The sequence below is a fragment of the Rhagoletis pomonella genome, unplaced genomic scaffold, assembly GCF_013731165.1.
Source record: "Rhagoletis pomonella isolate Grant_MI unplaced genomic scaffold, Rhpom_1.0 Rhpom_scaffold_00006, whole genome shotgun sequence".
NCBI classification, from domain to species: Eukaryota; Metazoa; Arthropoda; class Insecta; order Diptera; family Tephritidae; genus Rhagoletis; species Rhagoletis pomonella.
This window is the reverse complement of record NW_023458560.1, coordinates 53,030,904-53,057,097: the sequence shown is the minus strand read 5'-3', so window position 1 is coordinate 53,057,097 and position 26,194 is coordinate 53,030,904. Positions and strand designations below refer to the sequence as shown.

At 35.1% G+C, this 26,194-nt stretch overlaps 2 protein-coding genes across 7 annotated transcripts in view; one reads left to right on the top strand and one right to left on the bottom strand.

Moving 5' to 3' along the window:
* The window catches only part of LOC118740943 (UDP-glucosyltransferase 2-like), a 515,118-nt gene that overhangs the window by 339,376 nt on the left and 149,548 nt on the right, over positions 1–26,194 (top strand). The gene's annotated exons all lie outside the window — the stretch shown is intronic.
* LOC118740939 overlaps positions 12,145–26,194 on the bottom strand; it is a 48,994-nt gene continuing 34,944 nt past the window's right edge. For 3 of the 5 annotated variants that reach the window (XM_036472700.1, XM_036472701.1, XM_036472702.1), the window contains exons 3-11: positions 19,888–19,950; positions 19,641–19,779; positions 19,455–19,569; positions 18,463–18,957; positions 17,555–18,358; positions 13,466–13,585; positions 12,800–13,395; positions 12,642–12,738; positions 12,145–12,572 (exon numbers count right to left, since the gene is read on the bottom strand). In XM_036472700.1, the coding sequence (XP_036328593.1) occupies positions 12,447–12,572; positions 12,642–12,738; positions 12,800–13,395; positions 13,466–13,585; positions 17,555–18,358; positions 18,463–18,957; positions 19,455–19,569; positions 19,641–19,779; positions 19,888–19,950 (2,555 nt within the window). In that variant the 3' untranslated portion in view covers positions 12,145–12,446. Of the gene's footprint in view, positions 12,573–12,631; positions 12,739–12,799; positions 13,396–13,465; positions 13,586–17,554; positions 18,359–18,462; positions 18,958–19,454; positions 19,570–19,640; positions 19,780–19,887; positions 19,951–26,194 lie in introns of all 5 variants that reach the window. The other 2 variants (XM_036472703.1, XM_036472704.1) reach the window with 2 other exon arrangements.

The window sequence follows — 26,194 nt, the reverse complement described above, 5'->3', positions numbered from 1 at the left end:
AATATGCAGGTTCTGGCAAAGAATTTAATACCGAACACCGTACCGCTTTTAAAAGAGCACACTTATTTTTTCACTTATATGAATTCAAAGTTGTTCACTCTACGTCCTTAAGATTTAATTTAAAAAATTAAAAAAAAACCATATAACAAGACAACAAAAAACTTCTTCGAGGTGTTGGCGTAGAAGACCTTTCCATTCCATTCGCGGAGCGCTCCGAAAAAGCTCGTTCGATGCGTTGCTGTGTGGGAGTCCTTATTCACTCCATACTCGGAGCGCTTCGCATTTGCCTAACTGCCAGAATACACCTTTAAATATTCATACCTACATACATGGTTATTAATCCTTTTATTTTCATTGATTTATTTCCAGAAACTGTCACGTCAATATTCAACAAATTTGTAAGGACATACATAAGTGGATATGTGCGCACTGAGCAACGATTGATGATGAATTGTTATGGGACTGGCTCGAATTTCATCAGAACTCATTAGGATATCGCCCGCGGGTTGTATAAATTGTTATTTATCATAAAATTTCCATTACTAATATTTTTTTTTCTAGGTGACCTAAATATGTACAATGCATAACAGTAAATCCATGCGTCGAGTGGGATCGAAATACATAGCTGATACGCTAAATAATTTGAAAAAGGCTTTACGGGTTACGCCGTCATCGCTTTCTTTGTAAATAATGCATAGGATGCCAACGAAATCGCTCTCATTCTCCTTCGCGGTACCTTCAAAGTAGTTAGCCTTCTTCTTTAAGGCCGCTGTAACCGCCTAAGCGATTTTTACCGAGTCCGAAAAGCGCGCTAGTCGCTTCCCTTTTGAGCCAACTGGAGCTAAATCCTTCTCTACCTTGACTTCCATCATTTCTCTTTTTCTTCTACAAGTGTCGTGATCCGCGTTGTATACCTTCATGGCTGGAGCATTTCTGTCCATTCGTACGACTTGACCAAGCCAGCGTAGCTGCTGTGCTTTAGTTTGCAGCACTATATCTATATCGTTGTAAAGCTCATACAGCTCATAGTCTGCGACATTTTCCATCGCCAACGTGCAAAGATATTTCGTGTTTGTTTTCATTTCTCTACCTTCTACAGAAGTCATGATTAATCAATCAATCGATCAATGTCCAGTTAGAAACAGTAGCGTCAGTTCTGGGGTTTCTTAATAAGTTGTGTGGTCTCTTAGGGTTGTTCACGGGTCACATGAGCTTGGATATATGGCAGCCCGTCGCCGCGCGCCACCTATGATCCGACTTCTGAAGATTGTGGAGTAAAATTTATCTATACATACTATTTGGTTCCAGATGATGATAGAATTCGATCCTTGGTCGGTGTAGCCTCTTTTCAGGAATGTTGTAATGACTAGAGTCCCAAACTAAATCTATATCGGTCTGACTACTTACTGCATTTAAAATAGTCTCTACAGCACGGGAATTCCTATGGAATTCCGCGGCAAATGAGGGTCGAGGAAATACCGACCCCTAAAGCCCTTCGAGGTTGAATTCAAATGCGGAAATCCGCTCGCAAAAATATAAAATATGAAACTGCCTCACAGCAAACTTTTTACAAAAAAAAATGATGTAAGAAGGTATAAAATTGTTAGTGTTAGAGAACCGTACGTGTTTATTGCTCGGAGTTCTCTTCCAAAGTGGCCGAGAGCTAGATGATCGCAGAAGGCGAAGCCCTTATCCAATGCTGGTAACAGGATTCGAGAAAAGTATAACCAAGTAACTAGCTACTGTTCCTGCTTTGCAAGTGAAATTTCCCCACTGATGGACATAATTAAAATATAGGATACTGTCTTAAACAGAGTCGTTGACGCCTAGGCCTTTAACAGCCGCCTGGCTATCTGAGAAAATGGCTGCACGTTCGCCGTGACCTAAACTACTACGCTCTTAAAGACGACAGCCTTCAGAACTAAGGAATACTTCTACCTGGAAAACACTTGTGAACTCGGGCAGATGAATTGATTTTGTTCGCCCCAGGGATTCAGAGAAAACACCTACTTGAAGTCCGCGTTCCATTTTGGAGCCATCGGTGTACAGACGATGTGGCCAGGCTGATTTATGAAGTTCCCTGTCCCATAAATTCTACTTAAGCTCGTCTGTAATCGGCAGCCTTTCTACTTCAGCTCGTCTGTAAGCGGCAGTCAACCTCATCTTGGGTGGCAATCGAGCACTGCTACGAGCGATCATTCTTTCTTTCCATATAACCAATTCTTTGCGTCTTATAGCAGATAATGATGTGGTACGCATCATGGGAAGGTATATTGTAAATGAGTTTGTAATAAAATTGAGGGCGTCAGTAGTGCGTGTTCTCATTGCCCCTATTTTCCCGCCGCATGCGGCCCTCTTAACTCTGCCTGAGTTTACTTGATGATTATACCGACTCTTTAGGGCTGTCCACCGTACCAGGAAATCGTAGCATACGATCGCACATACAGCCGCTGTATACATCCAGAGTGTAAATGCTTTTTCGAGCAGCTCTCTATAGCGTGCGGTATTCATGTTAGATCAAACGAGCAGGAGTTCGAATGCTCCATAATACGGAAGGGAAAATCTCAAGTTTTGAAGTGACACGAAAAAAGCCGAAACACATGAGCTTAATTTTAGGTCGTAGACTACGGATCTTGTATACCGTTTTTTATATAATTTTTTTTTTATGAAATACGGCCAAGACATAATGTTACTCATATGCCACATCATACATCACCTTGCTCGTACATGCTCATACATGGCATCATATGAGTAATATTTTCCAAGTTAAAGTTCGAATTTATTTTCACTCGAAATGCAATCTTAAAGCGAAAATATCTTGGGAAAATTACGTGATCTAGAGAAACGGGGGCTAATGTTACGAAATCCAAAAATTAAGTTTATTTGTCTCGTCGCTTTTTTTGTGTCATTTTAGTGTCCCCACAGTATAATAAAAGATGGCACCCCACACCATTATGCCTCCCTCACGACTACATATGATTAGATATGAATTAGAAGGAGCTCTACCTCTCTTACGTCGTGAAAGTAATAGTTAAACCCGTCTGGACTATCCAAATTAAAATGTTTTTCATCAGAAAACACGATTCGGTACCACTCACTATTCCATGTCATGAGACTCCGAAACAAAACCACTTCGAGCATGCCTACGAACATCAGTAGGTGGCGGCTTGTTCTTTAGTTTTAGTCTTTTTAGATCTTTTGCTTTTCTTACCATAGGCCGAGCCGTACAGTAGCTATACGTGTATTTAATTCACTGCAGAGCACTTTGATTTTGAGGCTTCCGGAGAATTCTGCGCTCTCGCAAGGCTTAGTAATTCTCTGTCAGGCTTTGCCATATTTTTCCATAATTTGAAGGATTTCTAAGGAAATGAGACGCAACAAACTGATTTCTAGATATTTTTTCTGCTGTTTTCCTGTTTGTCAAATTGCTGTCTCGATAAGCCAATATTTTCACTGCACCACGACCGATTTTTTGTTATAAAAATAGAAAATTGCAAGAGATAACAAAATATACATTTTTTAAGTTGCATAACTAATCGCATACTAAGCTTATAGCTTTTGAATATAAATATTCTAGTGATCGCCTAAAAACCACAAGTTTCAGAATAGAAATGTACCATAACTGTAAATTTCTGGTGTCAGCTCTTTGCCCTTACATTTGCCTAAGGCTCCGTTGTAACAAAAACAACAAGCGTTGTGGTGTGATCGCCAACTTCACAAAAAAAAAATCAAAGTGAAACAGAAAAAACTAAATGGAGTTTATTTCATTAATCGGGAGTGTATATGTATATATATTAGACTGCATCACTCTCCATACCAAAAAATAAAAAATAAAAATCGTTACGGGTTTTCCACTGGAATTAGAAAATCTGTTATATTTTAAGACTTGCACCAAAATATTTCGGCAAAATATTAAGATTTACGTGAGCTGGACCGATTTACCAAAAATACCGATACCTCCAAAAATTTGATTTTTGTGAATAAAAACAGTTTTTTAAAGTATTTTTTGAAAAAAAGTCACCTCAGGTGACAAACTAGTCTAAGCTTAAAAAACTTGCATACAAATATTTAACAGAAAATTACAACGGAATCATAATAATGAGATTTTTGATGCTCTTTTTGAACATTTTTCAAACACTGGTTTAAGAAAAACTTGAATAACTCAGCCAAAACTTTACCGATTTAGATGTTTGAGGCATTATTGGAAAGGTATTTTCTTACCCTTTTTATTTTCTCTGCCAACAAACTCATTCAAAGTACGAAAGCGAAAGGTAAGATAAACGAGTTTTATTCCATGCTGAATTAAGATGTGTTGGTATTTGATAAAAAAAAAAAAATTGGGACGCGAACGAGTTTTTTACAAAGAAATAAAAAGGGCGAGAGAATACCTTTCCACAGATACCTAATAAGTCTATATCGGTTAAGTTTTGGCCCAGTCATTCAAGTTTTTCTTAAACAAATCTTTGAAAAAAGTTAAAAAAACAGCATCAAAAATCTCAGTATTATGATTCCGTAAAATTTTTTTTTTAATATTTTTATGCAGATTTTTTAAGCTTAAGCTGTTTTGTCATCTGAGGTGATTCTTTTCAAAAAATACTTTAAAAACCTATTTTGATTCATAAAAAACTCCATTTTTGGAGGTATTTTCAAATCGGTGCAACTCACGTAAATCTTAACATTTTGCCTAAATGTTTTGGTGGAAGTCTTAAGTGTATTATTTTGTCATCCCAATGGAAAAACCGCAACTTTTTTTGATGATGCAGTCTAATGTATATATTTATGTACATAGGTACATACATAGCTAGATAGATGTTACTTTTCGAATAGGGGGCTACCCTAATTTAATTTTTTTTTTCAAATTAAATGTTTTCTTAAAACGCTTTCGTTTGACACTGATCTTTTAATATGTCATTTATCTTGCGTTCAGGTTAAATACATTGGTATTTTCAAGCAGGTGGCAACCTTCTTTAAAAGTATTTTCAAAATGAAATCTTTATAAATCTCTTTCGTCTGACATTATGATACATATTTCAAATAATTGATGAAATAAATTAATTTTTATTTTTTGTAAACACCTAACAACTCTCCTAAATACAGTTCAGAAATAAAACCTTCTCAAACTCTTTTCAACTGACACCCATCTTTTAGCAATTCATTTAATATATGTATTAAATAATTTTCAATTTAACTTTTTAAACAGATGGCAACCCTCTTCAAACACCTCAAGCACTTTCTAAATGTTCAGAATAAACTACAAATCTAATTGCCTTCATTCAAACTGAATATGATTTTTTAAACATGTGGCAACCCTCCTACATTTAGTTAAAATATAAAGCCTTTTAAAAAACAGTTCTATTGTTACCCATGTTTTAATAATTGATTTAACTTTTTAACTAATTTCAAAGTAGTTTTTTTAAAAAGTGGCAACTCGTCTCGAAAAAGAAAAGCCTATTGATTTCACACCTCATTTGGGAAAATCGAACGTACAATGCAGTTCTAAAAGTGCCTACGCGTATTGCATATATGTAACTATATAGATCTTCTTCCTATCATTTATGAGACAGCAAATGCGACAAGTTTCAATACTAACGAAGAAGTTGTTGCTATACATACGCACACACGAGTACATACATTAATATCTATGTATTTGCAGGATTGTAATTGCCATACTTCTAATCAAATATAACCGTCATATTTGAAGAAAATCGATCAGATGTAATACAACGACAACAACAACAACAACAATTACCTTAGCATTTGTAATTGAATGGTGCATACTTGTCTATGGACCATTAACAGAAACCCGTAAATCCGAACTTGTGCTGTTGTTTGTGTTGCAAGACCGGCATTATGGGAGTCTGTCAATGTAAACAACGTGTTGATGGAACCAAAGAAAGAAAACAAACAAACAAAAAAAAAACGACAATATTAGCAAACAAAAGAAGATATACATTCATATGTATGTTGATACCCGAATTTTCAAGGTAGATTTGCAAGCATTCCGTTTACCGGATGCAGGGTCTGGACTGGTTGGGCGGGTTGGTTCCAGCAGTGCAACATTTCTCTGGCAAATTGAGGTAGTAGGTTGTATAGTAGTATCAATGGCATGCTATACAACATGCTAGCTTTCTTTGCTTGACTCCAAGCAGCGTTATGAAAAGTGAAAATAAAAACTGAAGTGCGTTCTCATTCATATAAGTGAAGTGCGCTCAAAAAAAAAAAAGGATATTCTTGTGGTGTTTATAAAAATGTAAAATTTAAATCCTTATTAAATAGTTATTTGCTCCAAACATACATGGTTGATGTATGTATGTATGTGTGTAATGCTAGTGTTCACCTTCAGTTGTAACACATTCATACATACATACGTACGTATGTATATTAGTATAATTTTTTTTTTTTCGTTTTTGCGTTGAGATGTGTTTGTATGGCTGATTCCCTGAGACCCTAACTTGTGACTTTTTACATCAGTTTCACAAGTTTTGATCTCCGGTATTGGCCGCAAACTTGCTGTTTTTGTGTGAAATTCGTAATACATTTATCTACATACATAAGTACATTGCCAATCATGCGTAAATACATACTGACGTACCTATCTACATACCAACATACATACATACATACATACATACATGCCTACATGCATACATTTCTCATGTCATCTAACCAATGCATAATCATTTAACTGTATGTGTATATGTATGTATTTAAGTATTAATGAGTGTATGAAAAATACCGCCAGTGAAAAATCGAAATATACATAACATTGGTGTTAAATATTTAATAATATTTGTAATAATAAGCGGTGAATTTTTTTAAGTGACCATTTTTATGAAATTAAAGATATTTTTTTCTGAACAAATTAGCAGCTGTATTAAAAATTTGTATTTAAAAAGTGTTTAATTTGTATAAACGCTGTAGAGAAACGCACTATTGCCGAACTGGCTCGGTACTAGAGAATTTAAAATCGTAACTAGTACGCGATAACTGGCGAATTTAACCTTGCGTTGTCCTACGAAGTGTCGAATAACTCCCGCTGCATACCTTTTTCGCTAGTACCGAACCAATATTTGGGAAGCTCCTGCAAATAAACAAAAGGCGATAGAACCTTCCACTTAGGCTTGGATTAAAGCTGGAACTCTCGGCTACTGTCCCTGAAAATAACATCCCTGCATCCAGGGCCGTCGCCAGGAGTTTTTTTTTTGGGGGGGAGGGGGCGAGCTTCTGGCAAAATATATTATTTATTTTCACTTCTTTTTTCTAACATATTTTGATTAAAAGAAAAATACTAATAAAAATAAAATATTTCACATAAACAATAAAAAATATAATCGATAATCGCATGAGGCTATTGCCTGAAAATTTTAAAATGCACTTAGTGGCATTGTGACCTTCACCTTGATAATTTACCATGGCTTGCAGCAGTCGGAAAACTTGGATTTTGGAATATTGGCCAGCTTTTTCATCATTTCTCCCACTGTGCATTGTAACGATTTTAAGTTATTTTCAAAGAAATGTATTTTCAATTTGAAATCAAATTTTTTTCAATGAACGCACCATGGGCCAGCAGTTAATCAAAAGTGGCGAAAATTTGACAAATACAAATAAAGGCACACTTAGCCCGAGTTTAAAAAAAAAAAAAATTGATTAATTATTTCATTGCTGGCAGAAACTTAAACTTTGAAATTCTTTGAAAATCACGTTCCGCCTATTTATAGAAAACACCATATTATTTGAATTGCAAACATTTGATCCATTAATTTTCTTCAAAAGAAATATTTCAAGTTAGGGTGTCACCTCATCAAAGACGACAAACCAAATTGTTAATGCTGTGATGGGCGCGATAGCTCCACGTCGAAAATCTACAGTCACAAACGACACCCGAGAACACTCTCAATCGACTCTAAAACGTGCTTTAGCGGGAAACTTCTAACGGACCAGATATAAATGAGCAGTGGAAAACATCTCCCAATATCTTCGTCGTGGATACAATCACTCACACAGTATCATCACAAGCCACCCTGCAGCTAATTCCCCATGCCGGGAAGAGAGGGGGGAAATCGATTAATTAAGTGGTAGGGACTACATATGCATCTAAGAATTTTTTCAATGCTTTAAATCAGTATTAACGAATATTCTCAAAGTTTCGAGGTTTTCTGAAAGATACGTCTTGCAGCAATATAAATATTATATTTGTTACTATTACTGTGGGTTATAAAGTACTGGCAACTTTAAGATCTATTGTGACTTCTTCATGGACTTGAAGTGTGGATTTTAACCCAGTATCCGAGAAAAAATTTAGCATTAAGCCTAAATGTCTGAACTTCAATGCGCCCTCGGATATAAAATAATCCTTCAGGTGCGCCGTGCAGTCTGCATTGTCCTGTCAGAATTCCTGTAATATTTCTTAAGTTATTCTTAAGAGAGCCACCTCAGTATTTCCTGCCACATGTGTTTTACAGGGTAGTCTTTTATTACTACTAGAAACTTAGCCACCTGGCCTTATAGTTTTCAGACTATCAACACAATTACATAATTATCTATTACCTTTTCTAAGGAGCATAGAGAAGACGATGGGGTAAGCTTGGAAGAGTTGATTCTCTAAATTCCACAAGTAATGTGTATAAACGCGAATTTTGAATGAAACAGATGGACACTTCATCTTTATGAAAGGAACAGAAAACTGCAAGGGAGTAAACTACCGCATACCGACTTACCAATTACCCAGCTCAGTGTGAAGATATGAAGCTGAATAAAAATTAAATTTCATGTGACCATTTTCTGTTTAATAAATTTTAATTCATGTATTAAATAAACTTTGCGAAATACATAATTGTTGTAGAATAACCAATAAAATAGTTTACAATTGTATTCTTTATAATCTATTTATGTATTGTATATATGTAATAAGTATATTTGTTGGTAGCATTAATTATATAATTTTACATTGTGTATGTATGAATGTAGGTATTTAATAAATGCGTGTACGCACAATAGCTTATTGTTGCCAATTATAAAACCTTTCAGATTTATTCTCATAAGGTTACCAGGGCAATCCTGGCCACTGTCTTGCACCCACCACAGTTTTCGGAAGACAAAAGTCCATCGCAAGACAATTGTCAATTCTGGCAGCTATTTTGAAAGCTCTCTTTTGTCTTACGAGCAATTCTTAGCGTTTTTCTGTTTCTCTTTAAGTAATCGGTTTTCTAAATATGAAATAAAAAAATATGTATGTTTTTCCTTTTGAAAAAATAAAAAAAACTTAAAATCAAAAAAAAAGAAAATTTCACAAAAAATAATCAATTAAAAACAAAACTTATCTGTTTCTAAAATTTAAATTATTATTAAAAATATGCTTCTTTTTAAAACAATAAAATTTAAAAATTAAATGAAAATTTTATTGAGAAAAATAAAAATGATCAGTTCCTATAAATTAAATTGAATTAAAAAAAAATCTTTTTAAAATAGTATATTCAAAAAACTAAAAGAAACAAATATAAAAAATAAAATTAGAAAAAAGTACCTAAAAATAAAATAAGCTTCTAAAAACAAAATGAAATTAAAACTTGTTATTCTTTTTACAAAACAGCATCTAAAAACCAATAGAAAAAAAAAAAAGAAAAATCAACAAATTTAAATAAAGAAAAAAATAAAATTAATTGAAATCAATTTCTTTTTAAAACAAAAATCTTAAAATTAAAAGAGAAAAACTAAATAAATAGAATAAAGTAAGTTCCTAAATATTAAATAGAATCAAAAGTTTTCCTTTTTCTAAAAATTAAAAGAAAAATATATTAAATACCAATAAAAAGAAAATTTAAAAAAGTAAAAAAAGTCTAAAAATTAAATTGAGTAATAAATATTTCTATTTTAAAAGAGCAATATCTAAAAACTAAAAAAAAATAATTAAAAAATAATAACTTAAATAAATAAAATAAGTCCCTAAAAAGGAAATGGAGTTAAAAATATCTTTTTTAAATAATATAATGAACAGGTTAAAAGAAAGTTAAACTAAAGATAGAAAATTGAAAAAATAAAAAATTAAATGTTTCTAAAAATTAAATCAAAAAAATATGTATGTTTTTTCTTTTGAAAAAATAAAAACTTAAAACCAAAAAAAGAAAATTTCACAAAAAATATCCAATTAAAAACAAAATTTATCTGTTTCTAAAATTTAAATTATTATTAAAAATATGCCTCTTCTTAAAACAATAAAATTTAAAAATTAAATGAAAATTTTATTAAGAAAAAATAAAAATGGTAAGTTCCTATAAATTAAATTGAATTAAAAAAAAAATCCTTTTAAGTAGTATATTCAAAAAACTAAAAGAAACAAATATAAAAAATTAAATTTGAAAAAAGTACCTAAAAAATAAAATAAGCTTCTAAAACCAAAATGAAATTAAAACTTGTTATTCTTTTACAAAACAGCATCTAAAAACCAACAGAAAAATAAATTAGAAAATTAAATAAATTTATATAAAGAAAAAAATAAAATTAATTGAAAGAAAATTTTTTTTTAAAACAAAAAATCTTTGAATTAAAAACGAAAAACTATATAAATAGAATAAAATAAGTTCTTAAATATTGCATAGATTCAAAAAAATGTTCCTTTTTCTAAAAATTAAAAGAAAAATATATTAAATACCTATAAAAAGAAAATTCAAAAAAGTAAAAAAAAGTCTAAAAACTAAATTGAGTTAATAAATATTTTTATTTTAAAAGATCAAAAAAACAAAAAACAAAAAATAATTAAAAATAATAACTTAAATAAATAAAATAAGTGCCTAGAATTTAATTAAAAAAATATTATGTAATTTTTATTAACAATAAAATCTAAATGTTAAAGGAAAATTGAATTAAAAAAGAAAGAAATTAAATAGAATAAAATTAGTTTCTAAAAAGTAAATGCAGTTAAAAATATCTTTTTTAAATAATATAATGAACAGGTTAAAAGAAAGTTAAACTAAAGATAGAAAATTGAAAAAATAAAAAATTAAATGTTTCTAAAAATTAAATGAAAAAAAAGATAATTTTTTTTTTTAAAGAGAGAAGATCTAAAAACTAAAAGAAAGTTAAATAAAAAAATACATTCAACTATATTTAAATAAAAAATTAAAATAAATCCGTAACAATTTAAACTCAGGAAAAGTTTATATTTAAAATGAGCTTCTAAAAATTATATAGGCATTTAAAAAAAAAATATTACAAACTAGGTTTCTATAAATTGAACGGAGTTAAAAAAAAAAAATATTTTTCTTTTTTAAATAACAATCTAAAAAAAAGGAAATTGAAAAAATAAGTAAAATATATTATAATTTAATAAAAACTCGAGGAAATTAAAAAAATTTGTTTCTTAAAAAGAGACAAGATCCAAAAACGAAAGGAAAAGTATAATAAAAAACTAGATGAAAAAGGTACATAAAAAGTTAATTGAAAAAGAAAAATTTTCTTCGTGAAACAATAAAATCTATGAATTATAAAAAAATTAAATTAAAAAAGAAAAAGCAAATAAGTTCCTAAAAAGTCAATAGAATTCAAAAATATTTTTCTTTTTTAAATAATATAATTTAAATTTTAAAGAAAATTAAACTAAAAACAATAAAAAAATGTTTAAAAGGTAAAAAATAAAATAAGTTTCTAAAAATTTATGAAATGAAAAAATATTTTTATTTAAACATGATCTAAAAACTTACAGTAAAAAAATAAAAAATAAATTAAATTTATATAAATAAAACAAGTCCCTAAAATTTTATTGAAAAAAATTGTTTTATTTTTAAAGCAAGTACTAGAATAAAAAAAATTAAATTACAAAAAAAGAAAATCCGCTGCCCGAGGATTCGAACTTCTGATCTCTATAATGGCACGCCAGTGCTTTGCTCACTCGACCAGCGCGAGAAATATGATAAATGTAGAAGTGCTTTCCCTCAAAAGAGCTTTTCACCATTTAAGTTGGCGCATGAGCTATATTTGTAAGCCAGTCTTGCCAGAATAAAGAAAATCTTTCGACTATCTTAGCCAGCATTGCCCTATATAATTTCATATTTATTTGCTAAAGTTTTTCTTTTATACATGTTTGATGTGATTAATATTAAACATTTTTACCAGATAAGTACGTATCTTTAGAGTAGAAAATGCGAAAAGTTTTCGATATGAATTTCAAAGTTACAATGAGTGGTTTATTTTTGATTTTCATACATACATACATAAACACACTCGAAAATATGTGTGCTTTGTAAGCTTTTTATAAAATTTATACATGTAGGGCAAATTAAATTATTTAGTATGAAAAACGATGATTAGATGCAGCTATATGTATACTAATAAATATATGTATAAATAACATTTTTGCAGTTTCACTTCCATACCAAGATATGTAGGTAAGTAGATTATATAGTACATTGTATTTATGCACATTTATGTATATATTTGTATGAGCAATTTGCTTAATTGCTGGACATTTCATTGATGCGTACACTTGTCCTTGGACTTCTTTTTACGATCGTCGCTTGAATTTGATCGGCGCGTACCTTGAATCGGCATATAAGGCGGTGTGGGGCTTGAGCTTTTATCTGCAATTGATAAAAAGGCAGCGAGTTAGCAGTGATAGGTACAAATTGAGCGCGCTGACGTTCAAATACATATATACCAAAAGTACTCGATTGCGAGTAGTTCATGCGTGGCGCTAACTCATGTCTGTTGAGTGAATCATGCGAATCAATGGAGTAGTTTTCTGATCTGTAAGAAAATGCGAAGTTAGATACTCGTAGCATACAGCCTATCACTCGCTGTCACTCACCTGGTCATCGAATTGTGCTGCAACAGTTGCGCTTCTCCATTCGCGCTAATATTTAGCGAAGTGGGTCGCTGACCTGGCCGACAACTGTCCACTGGCAGCGTATAGATATCATCGTCGACGCGATTAAGCATAGCATTGTTGTGGAGGCCGCCACCACCGCCAGCGTTCTGTTGACTATTCGCGCTGCGTCGTCCACCCTCACGCGTCAAACTGCCATTGGTCAGTGTGCCATTGTGTTGTTGACGCTGCTGCAGCTGCTGCTGATTATGCAGCACATCAATGGGATTCGAGTACGCCTCCACGTCAATGATGTCCTCCTCCTCAACTGACATTTGCAGGACGCTTCCACTTTGGGCACTTGGATGCGCGTTCGTGTGTGAACTGTTGGCAGCGGCTGTTTGCGAGGCTGCCGCAGCATGTGTTGAATGTTTGCCAAAGGAGAGGCAGTCCTGTGGCAGCGGCAGTAGTGGCCCACAATGCATTCCATTCGTGAAGCTGCCATTTGAGCCGCATAGTGTGGTGTTGCCCGCACCGTCCTTTTGTTGATGCTTGCGTAGGCGCGCTTTTTCTTTGGCACGTTTTGCTTTGGAGCGCTCCTAAGTGTGGGTAATCATCGTTAATGATTTAAGGTACCGAAAGCGTTTTTTTTTTTGTTTTAATACTTACACGCTCTTGCAGCATTTTGGCTAGTTCTTTGTCCTGCGCTTCGATTGCCATCAGACGATCTCGTTCCTCTTGTGTGAGCCCGTCATGCGCCTCCATTTGCTGTAGTCGACGTGCCAGCAACTGAAAAAATATGGCATAAAAGGCGATATCTTAGTTTTCAAACGTCACTCAAAGGAGATATTGTAATGCAAATCTGTGCAAATTAGAATTCATTCCAGAAAAGCTCAAATCGCAAAAACATCGAAGATTAGCCAGAGAGAAAAGTAGTTGAGGAATGGAAAATGGAATTATGCTCAATGTCCCAGTCAATGATCGGCTCTCTTATCTAGGTTTAGGGACATATGCAGGAACATTGAATGCAATAGGAGCACTGTTGATTTGAGGTAGGCAAGAGCCTGTCTGGATGAATATGAATCGTACGCACTGGATTGCTCTCTAAAGAGAAATTGTTCGGAATTTCCTAGGACTGGCTGTAAACAAGTGGGCAGATATACAGACTTGCAAGAAATCAAGGAAACTGTGGACTGACTGCAACAGAACCAAGACCGCGGATCTGCTTAATAGATCAAGAGTAGGCACTTGCCTCTAGGCAAACATACGACAAAAATAGAGAGACAAAATTTCTTGTGAAAATGACCAGGCAATACGAATATTAGCTATAAAATACTAGGAAAATACATTACAACGCCACTAAAGGACCTATTTCGTACAAGAATTACATCAAAATGGCGTCAAAATATGTTAAGTGTATCATAGCCTATATATCTATAAAGCACTTCAGTCAACCCGAAAATGCTCTCATCTGGTATCTGGCATCGGTAAAAACTCAACGAAGGATCCTATAAAGCTGGCTATAAATAAACCGTACAAAAACAATAAAGAGATACCGACTGCCGTTCATAAGGACCGGTGTACGAAGCTACAGACAGGGAGGGCCCTCTCTGATTTAGCAAAAACACCATCAAATATTTTCAGTAGGCTGCCTCCGTATCACTTCAGCTGGCACAATATAAGGCCGAGTCGCCTTCTAACTAAGACAACCGAAGCCACTTAGTTGATATTACATATTGACTAGGTTTAGTAATATACATACACCTTTGTCATGCACTGAATCAGACGATCTACAAACAGCCTTTGCATATAATTTATCTGGAGAAAATCAATCAAAACTCGTACCATGAAAGCCGTCATCTGGACCACACAACGCTCTTAGACCGAAGAGTCGAGCTTCTAAATGAATTCAACTCCTACTTAGTCGGAATTAAGCTTGCTATACAAAATGTATGACATAATGCACCGAATAATGCTAACCAACTCTTTGCATCCTCACTAAAAGTATGTAACTCATTTAACGCCAGAGTGGTGTCATTTAACTCTAAAGTAGGTATGAAAATGAGTTAAGGAATCTTTCTCCGCGATTGGCTTAAAAGTTTATGGCATTGACCACAGTCTGTTAATGTAGAACTAACTTTCTAAGGCAAAGATCCTTGCGGACTCTTTTGACGTAAGGGATATTTAAATAGTTTAAACTGAATATCTCAATAGTTGTATCGCTTCTCCAGTGATCGTTACTTCCTCATTATATGTAGCTAGTGATTATGTTGTGCCGTTTTAGACAGGGACCGAGAACGCGTTCCGATTTTGGTTTAGTTCTACGTGAGAACAAAATGATATATCAAGAACTTTCCTATTAAAGAACCAACGGTGAACAAAAGTATTGAGAGCAATTTGAACGGGAACAAACTGAGAACAAAAGGTGCGGGAACGTTTTCGTAGAGAACGAAATGCGAACGGAAATTTCGGGAAAGTTCTCAAGAAGAACAGAATGAGAACGAAACTTTCGGGATCGTTTTCAATGAGAACAAATATATCGACAACGTTTTCAACGAGGATCAAATAAGAACAAAAGTCTGGGGAACGTTTTGTTAGAGAGCAAAACCGGAAAGACAGTTTTGACAACTTAACGTTAAGAATGACAGGGACGTCAGCGTGTTTATATGAAAAACCGTTTGAATGAGAACCACGACTGTTGATTCTAAGCCAGAGGAAATCTGGATCATTTCAACTTCCAGATCGTGCATCATTAGGGTGAACTGTCCATTTTTGGAACAATTTTTCACTTTCTGTGCGAAGAAGAAAAAAAAACAAAAGTTCGTGTCTTAAGTCGTTCGTTAGTCAGTTCTTTTTTGATTAATTTTAATATGCAAACATTTGTGGTTTTAGATATCCCTCCATAATTCACAGAGATACCCTCGGACAAAACCAAAAGCTATGGCTGCCAGCACGTGCCACACAGTGTGCTATTTTAAAGCTTATGAGATGAATAATTCAGTAAATACTGTTCCTTTGGAAAGAAAAATTACCTTGACTATTAAAATTACTTCAAAAATAGGTTTTAAGTTTTATATTTTTTGGCCTGAAACTAGGCTGTAATGTACTTTTTAAAAACTTTTAAATAGTTTGCTCTTCTTCTGTCAATGAATCCATTTCCATGGTTACAAAAACCAAAAAACGCATTAAATTTTTTTGTTTAAAAGTCTATAGCATGCTGTTTTTTCCTTGGAAGTGAAGGTAATTTTTCATTCAAATATGAAATTTTTGTCTTTGTTTACCTAAAAATAATTCGTGATGAATTAAATATAAGAAGAAAATGCATTCCTTGACACCAGAACAACAAAACATTTATTTAAAATTAAAAAAAAAAAAAATACATTGCAGACTGGTTTCAGGCCAAAAAAAAAAAGAAAAAATGTAAAATCTTCTGCCTTTGAAGGTCAATTTAAAGGTCAAGGAAATTCTTCTATCCAATAAGAGAATTTTTCCTGATTTTTCCATCTCAAAAGCTTTAAACTACCGTTACATATAGTTCGGTATCTATTTTCGTTCTAGGGAGATCTGGTTTTGTCTTTTTCAAAAATAGAACACTGTGTGCCGGTTGGCGAGCTCTTTTGCTTACTTCAAGGACTACCAGAGAGAGATTTTCATATTATGCTGAGGCCGATAATTAGGTAACGCCGACGGTTCTAAATGCTAAGAGCCGGTAGTCCTTTGTTTAGATTGTAAGGAATGCGAAAGAATAAGGCCCCAGGCAGTGAAGAAGCGAAATGACATTATGGATTGTAAATAAATAATATTGTTGGCTACCATAAATATCTTAGGCATTATGTGAAGTAAATTAGCTTGCTATTGAAATTTATACGTATGCAGTTGAACACTACCCTCTGAACTGGATAATCTCCGCCGAATAAATCGTTTGGAACCAGCATAGCCATGGGACAAGTGTCATAGACGGCATTCTTCGCACAAGCTTCCATCATTTCTGTACTGTCTAAAATAGCCTTAGCATGCTTACGAGTATCATCGTCCTATTCGATGAGAATAACTATTGGGGCGCGGAAGTAAAAGGCAACTCGTCCCCACCTCTCAGCCATGGCTTTCATGAATGTAACCTCTGTGGTTCAAAAAAGGAAATCAGTAGAAATGAAGGCCGACCCAGCCATAATTGGAATGTTGTTGTCAGATGACTGTTTGCAGTATACATAAGTACAGTGGCCCAAATATAAATTGGAATTCTTTTTTTTGTTTATTTGATTTTTATAACTAATTTTTGAGAATTTTTTTTTTCGCCGATGTTGTTTGGCCTATTTTAGCCACATGAAATTTACACATAATTAAACTAAAATTGAATGAGCTACAAAACAGCATACCCAGAATTTTTTACAAAATCTCGGATTAAAAAGTTAAAAAAAAAAAATTATAAAAAATTAAAATTTAAAGTTTGTTTGATAATTATATACAAAGTGTGAAAAGTTGATTTATGTGCTGATTTTTATGCATTAAGTTTTCCTTGTATAAAATTTTAAAAAAAATTAAATAAACAAAAGAAAAGTATCAAAAACATGGCAACCTTTTTTATTTCTATTATTTTTTTCCACCACTCAAAATACGCCGTATTCCGAAGAGCAGGGTGGTTGACTATCTATTTTCAGATTCGATGTTATCACTTGATTTTATATCAGAAGTCCAAAGTAAATGTCTTACGTGCCATTTAAAAGATACAATACCCCATAAACATAGCCAAATACCCACCTCATCTTTTTGTTCCTGCTTCAATTTCTTGCTCATCTCCTTGATCTCTTCCATGGGCAAACCGATCTCCTTCAAACTCGCATAATCACACGGATCCACATACAGCTCAATATCATCGGCGTGCGCTTGCATATGCCGCTCAGCAGCCACGGCGTTACACGCAACCGCACGTCCACCGCCAGCGGCATCATTACCCACCAGCTGATCGTATTTCTCCGGTGAGAGTTTCTGAAATTTGTGTTCATTTCTTAGCAAATTCTCATTTGACACCGAATGTAAGCGATGGGTTAAAGCGCCGCTTGGTGAATTGGAATTGTTGCTACCAAAAGTGTTGTGCAATGATGATTCAGTTGTGCAGCTGTCAACACTAGCGCCACCACCACCGCCACCAGCAGCAGCACACTTTTCAAGATGCCTTATGCTGTCCACCGCATCAGAATATTCAATCAATTCTTCGACTGAATGTTGACGTTGATGCAGCGGCTGTTGGTGCTGCTGCCGGCTTAGTGGCGTTGATTGGTGGGTTGTATGTGGTTGTGGTTGTGGTGGTGCAGAATGGTCAGTGTAGGGTGCATGTGTTGGTGGGTGTGACGCTTCGAGCGGATTGCGTTTTTGTTGTTGTTGTTGTGCTGTTGGTGAGTGAAAGTGATTGAGCTGGTGTGGTGGCTGTGGCTGTGCAAATGAGAATGTCTGTACCGATGAGGATGCTGCTGTTGCTGAAGTCATTGCCGCTGCTGCTGAAGAGGATGACGTCGATGCAGCTGAAGCTGACGAAATGGATGACAAGGAGTGTTGATGCTGATGCTGCAGATGGATGAGATGAATTTGTTAGTTTTGTTGTTAGTAAAGAGTCATTGTTCATTGCGCGAAAGCGGTTAGTGTGTGGTTGTTGCTTCATTGAAACTCACCAACAAGTGACCGCCAGCAGATGAGCCGCTGCTGCCGCTGCTGCTGTTGCTGTTGCTGTTGCTCAGTGCATTTAGTTGTGATCTGTTGTGTTGGCGTGTGGAAGATGTTGGTGGCGATGGTGAATCTACTGCATTTGCTAATGACGACAATGCTGCTGATGTGGTTGTTATAGGTGATGATGTCTTTTGTACCGTTAGGCCTACATAACAATCAGTTTGTGAGAAATGCTGTTGTTGCAATAGAAATGATGTGGGCGACAATTGTTGTTGTGACTGTGGCTGTTGTGGTGATTGTGATAGCTGTTGTTGTTGTTGATGCTGATGATGTCTCGAATGCTGACTACTACTACCACTACCACTATTACTACCGAAATATCTACCGTTCGATGTTGAGGGTTCATTTGGATTCTGTTGCAAGATACTTGCTTTAGCTGGACGTGGCGGTGGCGCATGCGCCTTTCCGCGCATTGGTGGCGGCAAATTCACATAGAGCTCCTGCAGTGAGTGCACAAAAAGTTAAATTAATATGAATGCACATTAGGGCGGGTCAATTTGCATGGGAAATTTTTTCGACTATGCGCATATGGCACGGAAGGATTCTACTTGTAAATCTAAGCAAATTGCCGAAGATGGTTTAAAATCAATTTAGAGTTTGCCGAATTGCGAAAATAAGTTGCTTAGCATTTTGCTGTAGTGTCGTAAAGAAGTGCCTGAATTTTGTGTAAAAAAATGAAAGCATTTCTGCACTTATATTTTTCTTTAAACTTCCACCAGAGTGCGCAACAGTGAAAGTTTTCACATTTTCTTCAAAACCTATTTTCGCAATTTGGCAAACTCCAGAGTGATTTTAGACCCATGGTTTCTTTGGCACCTTTACTTAGAATTATACGTAGACCCCGCCTAAGTTATACGCGCACAGCAAAAATAAAAATGACCCGCCCTAATGTATCAACATCGAAAATCATAAATAATGCAACACGCGCGTCTTTCACCTGCATCTGCTGCGCCATTTCTTCGCTCTCCAGCAACTCTCTTTGCCTCTGTTCCTGTAAGTCACGTTCCAACTTTTCGGCGATCTCCTTCGCTACACGCTTATCATATGCTTCCCTGTGGTCACATAAAATATTTCACCTTAGCGTCCGACTACATACAAATGTTTATAATTTTATTGCACTTACTGTTCGAGCAGTCGACGTCGATACATCTCCACTTGCCGCTCGGCCTGTTCCTTCTCCTTGATTTGCTCATTCAGAGCGGTGGGAAAATCCTCACGTACCACAGCGTTTCGCTGTCGATTGCCTTTGTAGAAGTCATTTACTGTTAGAGAAGAATTGCAAAATATGAATTATGTATGTGTGTGTGCCATAAGTTATAAACTTTAGTTCCGTTTGTTCATTTTGTACTTTGCTAAGGGACATGACTTACTTTCTTGTGATTGCAATTTATAGGCGAGCGCGCTGTCTTCACGTACCAGCCATTCTTTACACACTGCAATAGAAGAAAGAGAGGTGAAAAAAGTTAAAGCTAAGCCAATAAAATGCATAATAAAAAATTATGAAGATACAAGATAAAACTTATGTCTATACTAAATAGTTACATTTATAGCAGTGGTATGGACCATTCATTTGCTGAACTTGCAACAGGTAAACGAATTCAAAGCTTTTAATAACTAACTGAGTAATACCGCCTCTCTAACGAGTCGTTTAACTTTCAAAGTTCAACTTTTGTCACGACCTCGCGGCGAACTTCTAACATAGAATTGAAAATTTAATATCGTTCCAGCTGATGAAGAGATTGCTGTCGTTGTTATAGCATCACAGCTAAGCCCTACCTAAATTGACTAAATTTAGTCTCAAGCCCAACTAAGGTGACACACCTGTCCAGACATATATTGACCAACCACTGGACCCGACTACGTACCGACGAGTGATCCACGGCATTAATAGGGAGTCGGTCACCACCTGCCAGGACTCCCGGCTTATGAATGCCGTGATCAGAGCCTAAGCACAACCTTTATCAGACGCAGAGCTTCAACTGCCAAGAGAACCGCGTTACTCTGGCCCAGTTACGGTCTGAATATTGGAGCCGTTTCAGCAGCTACATGTCCAGACTCAAACCCGGTAGATACCCCCAATGAGAGTCCGGCGTGTTTAGGCTCCCCGCACGACACCAACCACCTCTTTACATGCCAGCTCAATTCCACACCACTAATACCCCTTTGGTCCGACCGGTGGACAACGCACTTCCGAAACAAAATTCCCTATCGACGATATAAATTTAAAATACAAACTTGTAAACTACTTATTTCCGAGGGGCGCACTTAACTAGCGAACGGCAGATGGGATCCGAAATAAGTCGCAAAACCTCCAGGAAAGTGTGGCCGGTGCTTAGCTCTAAACGCACTCCACTTTGGGTGAACGATCCTACTATAACTTGCAGGGGTGCAAATCAGGGCTTTTAAAAAAGTTCTTGCGAAGTTCAAAATGGTTTTAGGAGGGATGAGGAGTTTCTGACCCCACATGAAGCACCAAAATGGGCCTTAATCCTGAGTGTGTCTTACAGACGAACGCGATAAACTAACCTAACCGAACCAAGCTCAACTAAGCGGAGGCCCTAATAAGGTGCTATTTTGATGGGGTCCCCTGGGGTCTCGTCATTTTGTGCCCCCTTCCTCCTCCGACTTGGCAAGCTCGAGTCGTCGGGAGTAGTCAAGTCAAGTAGTCGCTTTCGAAGAAAAGCGTAATTAAGATGCCAGTTAAATATTAATCGACCGGTTTGTCCTCACCGATTCGCTGGGTATATATTAGGCATCCATATTTTGTACATATTTCAATCCCTTAATTCCCTGAATTCTAGTTCAATTTTACTTTTTAAATCGGTGGCAACTCAGCTACATGTAGTTTAGAAATTAGGCCTTTTGAAACCCCTTTTCCACAGATATGCATATAGCAATAAGCCATTTAACTTATTAAGTAATTCGACTTTTTAAATATTTAGAGTTACCAACAAACAGCTTAACAATCTTTCGGTGGTTACACATATTTTAATATTTGATATAATTTCTTAATTTTTTTTTATTGAACTCGACTTTTTAAAAGGGTGGTAGCATTCTTAAAAATATTCCGAAACCACTATCTACTTAAAAATCTTTCCTCTGGCAGCCATTTATGTGCATTGTCTTATTCTCTTAAATCAGGTTGAATTTTACTTTTTATAACAGGTGGCAACCCTCCTAAAAGTAATTTAGAAATGAAGCCATGAGAGCAGAACTGGCCTAAGCAACAATTATTATTTGTTGGACTTTACTTCTTAAACTAGTTTCAAATGGGAAAAATTTTAAAAGAAAGGTCGCTTATTCCTTAATTTGATGGTACGCTAAGCAGCAGAGATATCTGAAAATTAAGGAATAAGCGACTTTATTATAAAATTTATCACATTCGAGACTATTTGAAGTAGGTCAGTACAAACAAAAAAAAAATTGCTTGGGGTTAGGCCACTACGGCAACCTTGGTCGAAGCCTTTGAAATAAAGAAATCCTCCACCAAGGTAATTTTAGGATTCAGCAAGAAAACCGATCCAATCCAACAATGGTACAACAAACGCTCTTCCGCTTATTAACTCATAAATATGTAAATTCCCTAGAGCTGATTATGGTAATTTAGAGAATCGAATACTTCATAGAAATGCCCGCGGGTCGCATAAATATACATATATACGTAGTACACAGTACACATGTACATATGTATATAAATCGACTAACATGAAAACTCGACTTTCACATAAAATGATCAAATTACGCATCATTATTTTCGAGTGAACTCGCCACAGTTAAAGAAAAAGAACACGAGAACAAATAAAAAACGAAAGGGATTAAAAGAAAAAAAAAAAAAATAATTATGATAAATACGAAGCCAACTCAAACTTGAATGACAGACTGTCTACCTACTACTAGTTAACTGGCGTTATTGGCGTTAAACGTATGGGTAAGAATTCAGATACACTGGTCATTGGGGAGTTACAAGGAATTTCAATCGAAAATGTGAGGGGCGGATGAATATATACATACATAAGAATTGTGTTTGTTTAAGACGAACTTTACACGATTGTTACATTCTTGAATTTGTAAGTGACGGTGGGAAAGAAGAAATTGTTAAGTAGTTGCATCTGATTACCGGGCGATTGTGGTAAGATGAGTGAGTGACGGTGGCGGTGGCGATGGCGATGGCGAGCCATGAGTCATGCGAATGCAGCAAAGCATAAAAGGAGAAGATGAAGGTATATGCATCTGCTAGATACGTATGTACATATGTACTATAACAATTTTAAGTTAAAGGTAAATGGGGACAGTAAATCAAACAAAGAAATTCCTGCGTAATGACGAGCAACCAAGAGAATACATAGTATTGGACTACACTGTTAGTGAGGGAACAACGAGTGGGGATTATTGCCGCAATACTTATCTATTGAAGTAATCGCATGCGATCACTTGTGCGTTAATAAGTGTGGCATAACCCGGCAGTTAATCGTATTATCTCAAAGCAAGTATGTAAGTATATACAATAAATCTATATATATGTATGTATATAAATGTAGCCGTTTTCTTTGTGACCAATTGGCTCAAAAACCGATGAACGGATTTCAACCAACAGTTTATGTATTACTTAGGATCGCGGCAATATCATAGGCTATAGTATTTTAAGACGCTAGATGGCGCAAGAGTCGAGATACTCAGAAAATCTGTATTTATGATCCGATTTCGATGAAATTATAAGCGTATAATGTGGGTATGATGGTAAAGAATCATACAAAAATGGATCGGCTAGGTGGCGCTAGAGTCGAGTTATTAAAAAAATTTGTTTTTTTTTTCAAGCAACAGCTCAATAACCGCTTAAAGTCGCTATGAATTCTTCGTAGCTAGAAGTAAAATTATTTTCCTACTACATCGTCGAACGGAACGTTAAGCGTCGCTTAAGTAACTTATTAAGGTCATTTTAAAGGTCAAGGAAAAGCCTTCTCCATAAGTTTATATTCCAACACATTGGTTTAGTCTGCCGAATTTTTTAAGGGACTACATTGTTCCGAACTTTAATAAAAGAAACCAGTTTTAGATAAGTCGGAAATAGTTGTGAAATCGAGCTAAGTATTGAAGAGTATACTTACTAATTATAAGTTTATTGCCAGTTCCAAACTATAAGAAACGACCTAACTAGATGCCGTCTGTAGAATATGGAATATATGTACATATTACTTCCGTGTTTCCAAAAAAAGCGCACAGCATAAAATATTTAAATTTTGGCCTGTTTCGGCACCTTTTCGAGGCCAGTTCACGACTACTTGAGGACCACTTTGGGACTTGTTCGGAATCATTTTGGGACATGTTGAGGAATATTTTGGGACTAGTTCGGGATCATTTTGGAAAGTAGTAAGGGACCATTCCCAGACCCTTTCACAACTTCTTCGGATTCATTTCGAGGCAAATTCACTTGTTTTTCTACCGTTTCAGGGCCTGTTCAGGCCTATTTCAGGACTTGTTCGGGATAATTTTAGAACATGTTGAGGACCATTTTGGGACTTTTTCGGGATTGTTTTAGGACATGTTGAGGACTATTTTGGGACTTGTTCGGGATCATTTTAGGAACTAGTAAGGGACCATTCCCAGACCGTTTCGCAACTTCTCCTAATTCATTTCGAGACAAATTCACTCATTTTTCTACCGTTTCGGGGCCTGTTCAGGCCTATTTCAGGACTATTTTATTTTGGGTCTACTTCGGGATCATTTTAAGATCTGTTCAGGACTATTTCAGGCACATTTCGGAGCTATTTCTGGACGATTTCGGGACTAATTCTGGATCATTTGAGACTAGTTCAACACTCTTTCAGTTCAGAACCATTTCGGGGCTGGTTTCAGGACCATTTTCTGCCTGGTCCAGGACTATTTCAGAAACACTTCGGGCCTAGTTTGAGATTATTTTGGTACAAGTAAGGGACCATTTCGGTGCAAATTCATGACTTTTTCAGAACCACTTCAGGACAATTTTGGGCCTACTTCCACATCGTTTCACGATAGTTCGAAACTGATCACGATATGATCCGGAAATAGTGCTGAACTATTCCCGAAAGGGTTATGAAAATATCGTGTACTGGTCCCGACAAAATGAATAAAATGAAATGAAACTAATGTTTAATTGCGAACCTCACCTATTTATCTTTGATCTGATAGGTCTATGTTTCTAACAACAGCTCTAATGTGTCAAATACCCTTTGGATTTGAAAAGCACGCACTTAAGTACAAATGTAAATAATGTTGCTCTTCCGCACTGCGTCAATTCGGTGGAAGATGATAGCTCTGAAGTTGCATGTAATCAAAGTTCATGTCATTTATCATTAATCACGCTATTTATGTATTTATATACACATTTACATACACATATATATAGTTTACATACATACATAACTTAGTTTTCTAGTTTTTTTTTTTCTAACGCAATTATCTCGAGCTTATACATACTTTCATTTACACATAATTACCATGCAAGTGTGTATAAGATTTTGTGCTCATGTTTATACTTTTTTTAAGATTCTTGACTTCTATGCCATTGCTGCATCTCATAATTTCATCTTGTCGCCATTTAAGCGCCATTATTGCTTTCAGTTTTTAAGTTTTTCTTAATTTTTATACGCTTGACTTGATCTCTGTTGAACTTTTACCGCTTCGTCTTGCAACATACGTAAGTAAGACAACGCAACAACATTTAGCGGCATAAAATGTGTAGTACGTAGTTAAGAAAGAAGCCTAATGGTCGTTCGGATTTAACTGTTCAACGATGAGTAACAGGATGTGATGACATTTAATATCTACTGAGTATGCGTTGGATCACGTACACAGTAGGTACCTACATACATACATACATACATAAATGCTTAGTTAACTTATACTACACACTAAGCATTAGCATGCATTGGATAAAGCTAAATTAGTGTCTGCGTAAAATAGAGGAGAAATGGACACTAAAAAAATTATTTGACCCTAGTAAAATTTTCATTGTAATAGGCATTAGTGGAGCTCCAGATGAGGTAAAGAAAGAGGTAATCTTCAAAGCTATCAAATACAAAACTATTAACAAACCATATGTTTTCGTACCACTTTCGAGACTGTGCAGAATAATAGTTTAGGGGGGAAAAGGTTTTATGATAAAGCTAGACGTGCTTTTGTTTTTCTCGATTAATTTGCTAATATATCGATATTGGTATATATGTACATAGCTGTTTTTGCTATATGTATATATTTACATTTATATTGCACTATTTCAAAAAAGAGAGCATCACTGAGAGTTAAGAATTTTTAAGCATAAAAAACTTCCAAAAGTAAACAAGTAATTTTTAAGTAAAAAACAAAACCGAATTCTTATTTAAAAAATTTAAGATTGCCGTTAATTTTTTCATAATCCTCTCATCGCATCTAAACTAAATTAGTATGGGACTACCTTCAAAAAAATAACTATAGAAATCGGTTAACGTGGTCCAAAGTTATATGGTAACATACATAAAAAATATATATTCCGAAGAATTGAATTTTTTCGAAGTCGGTAAAAAATAAGTAAATAGTATCCGGAGTATAGATAGCGCAGTTTGTAATGGGCCACATTCGGTGATTCTATATTTCTGCCAAAAAGTATAGTATTAACTTACTAAGTCAGTGGAAAGAGAGTTAAGGCTTCTAAGCGCCTCGAAT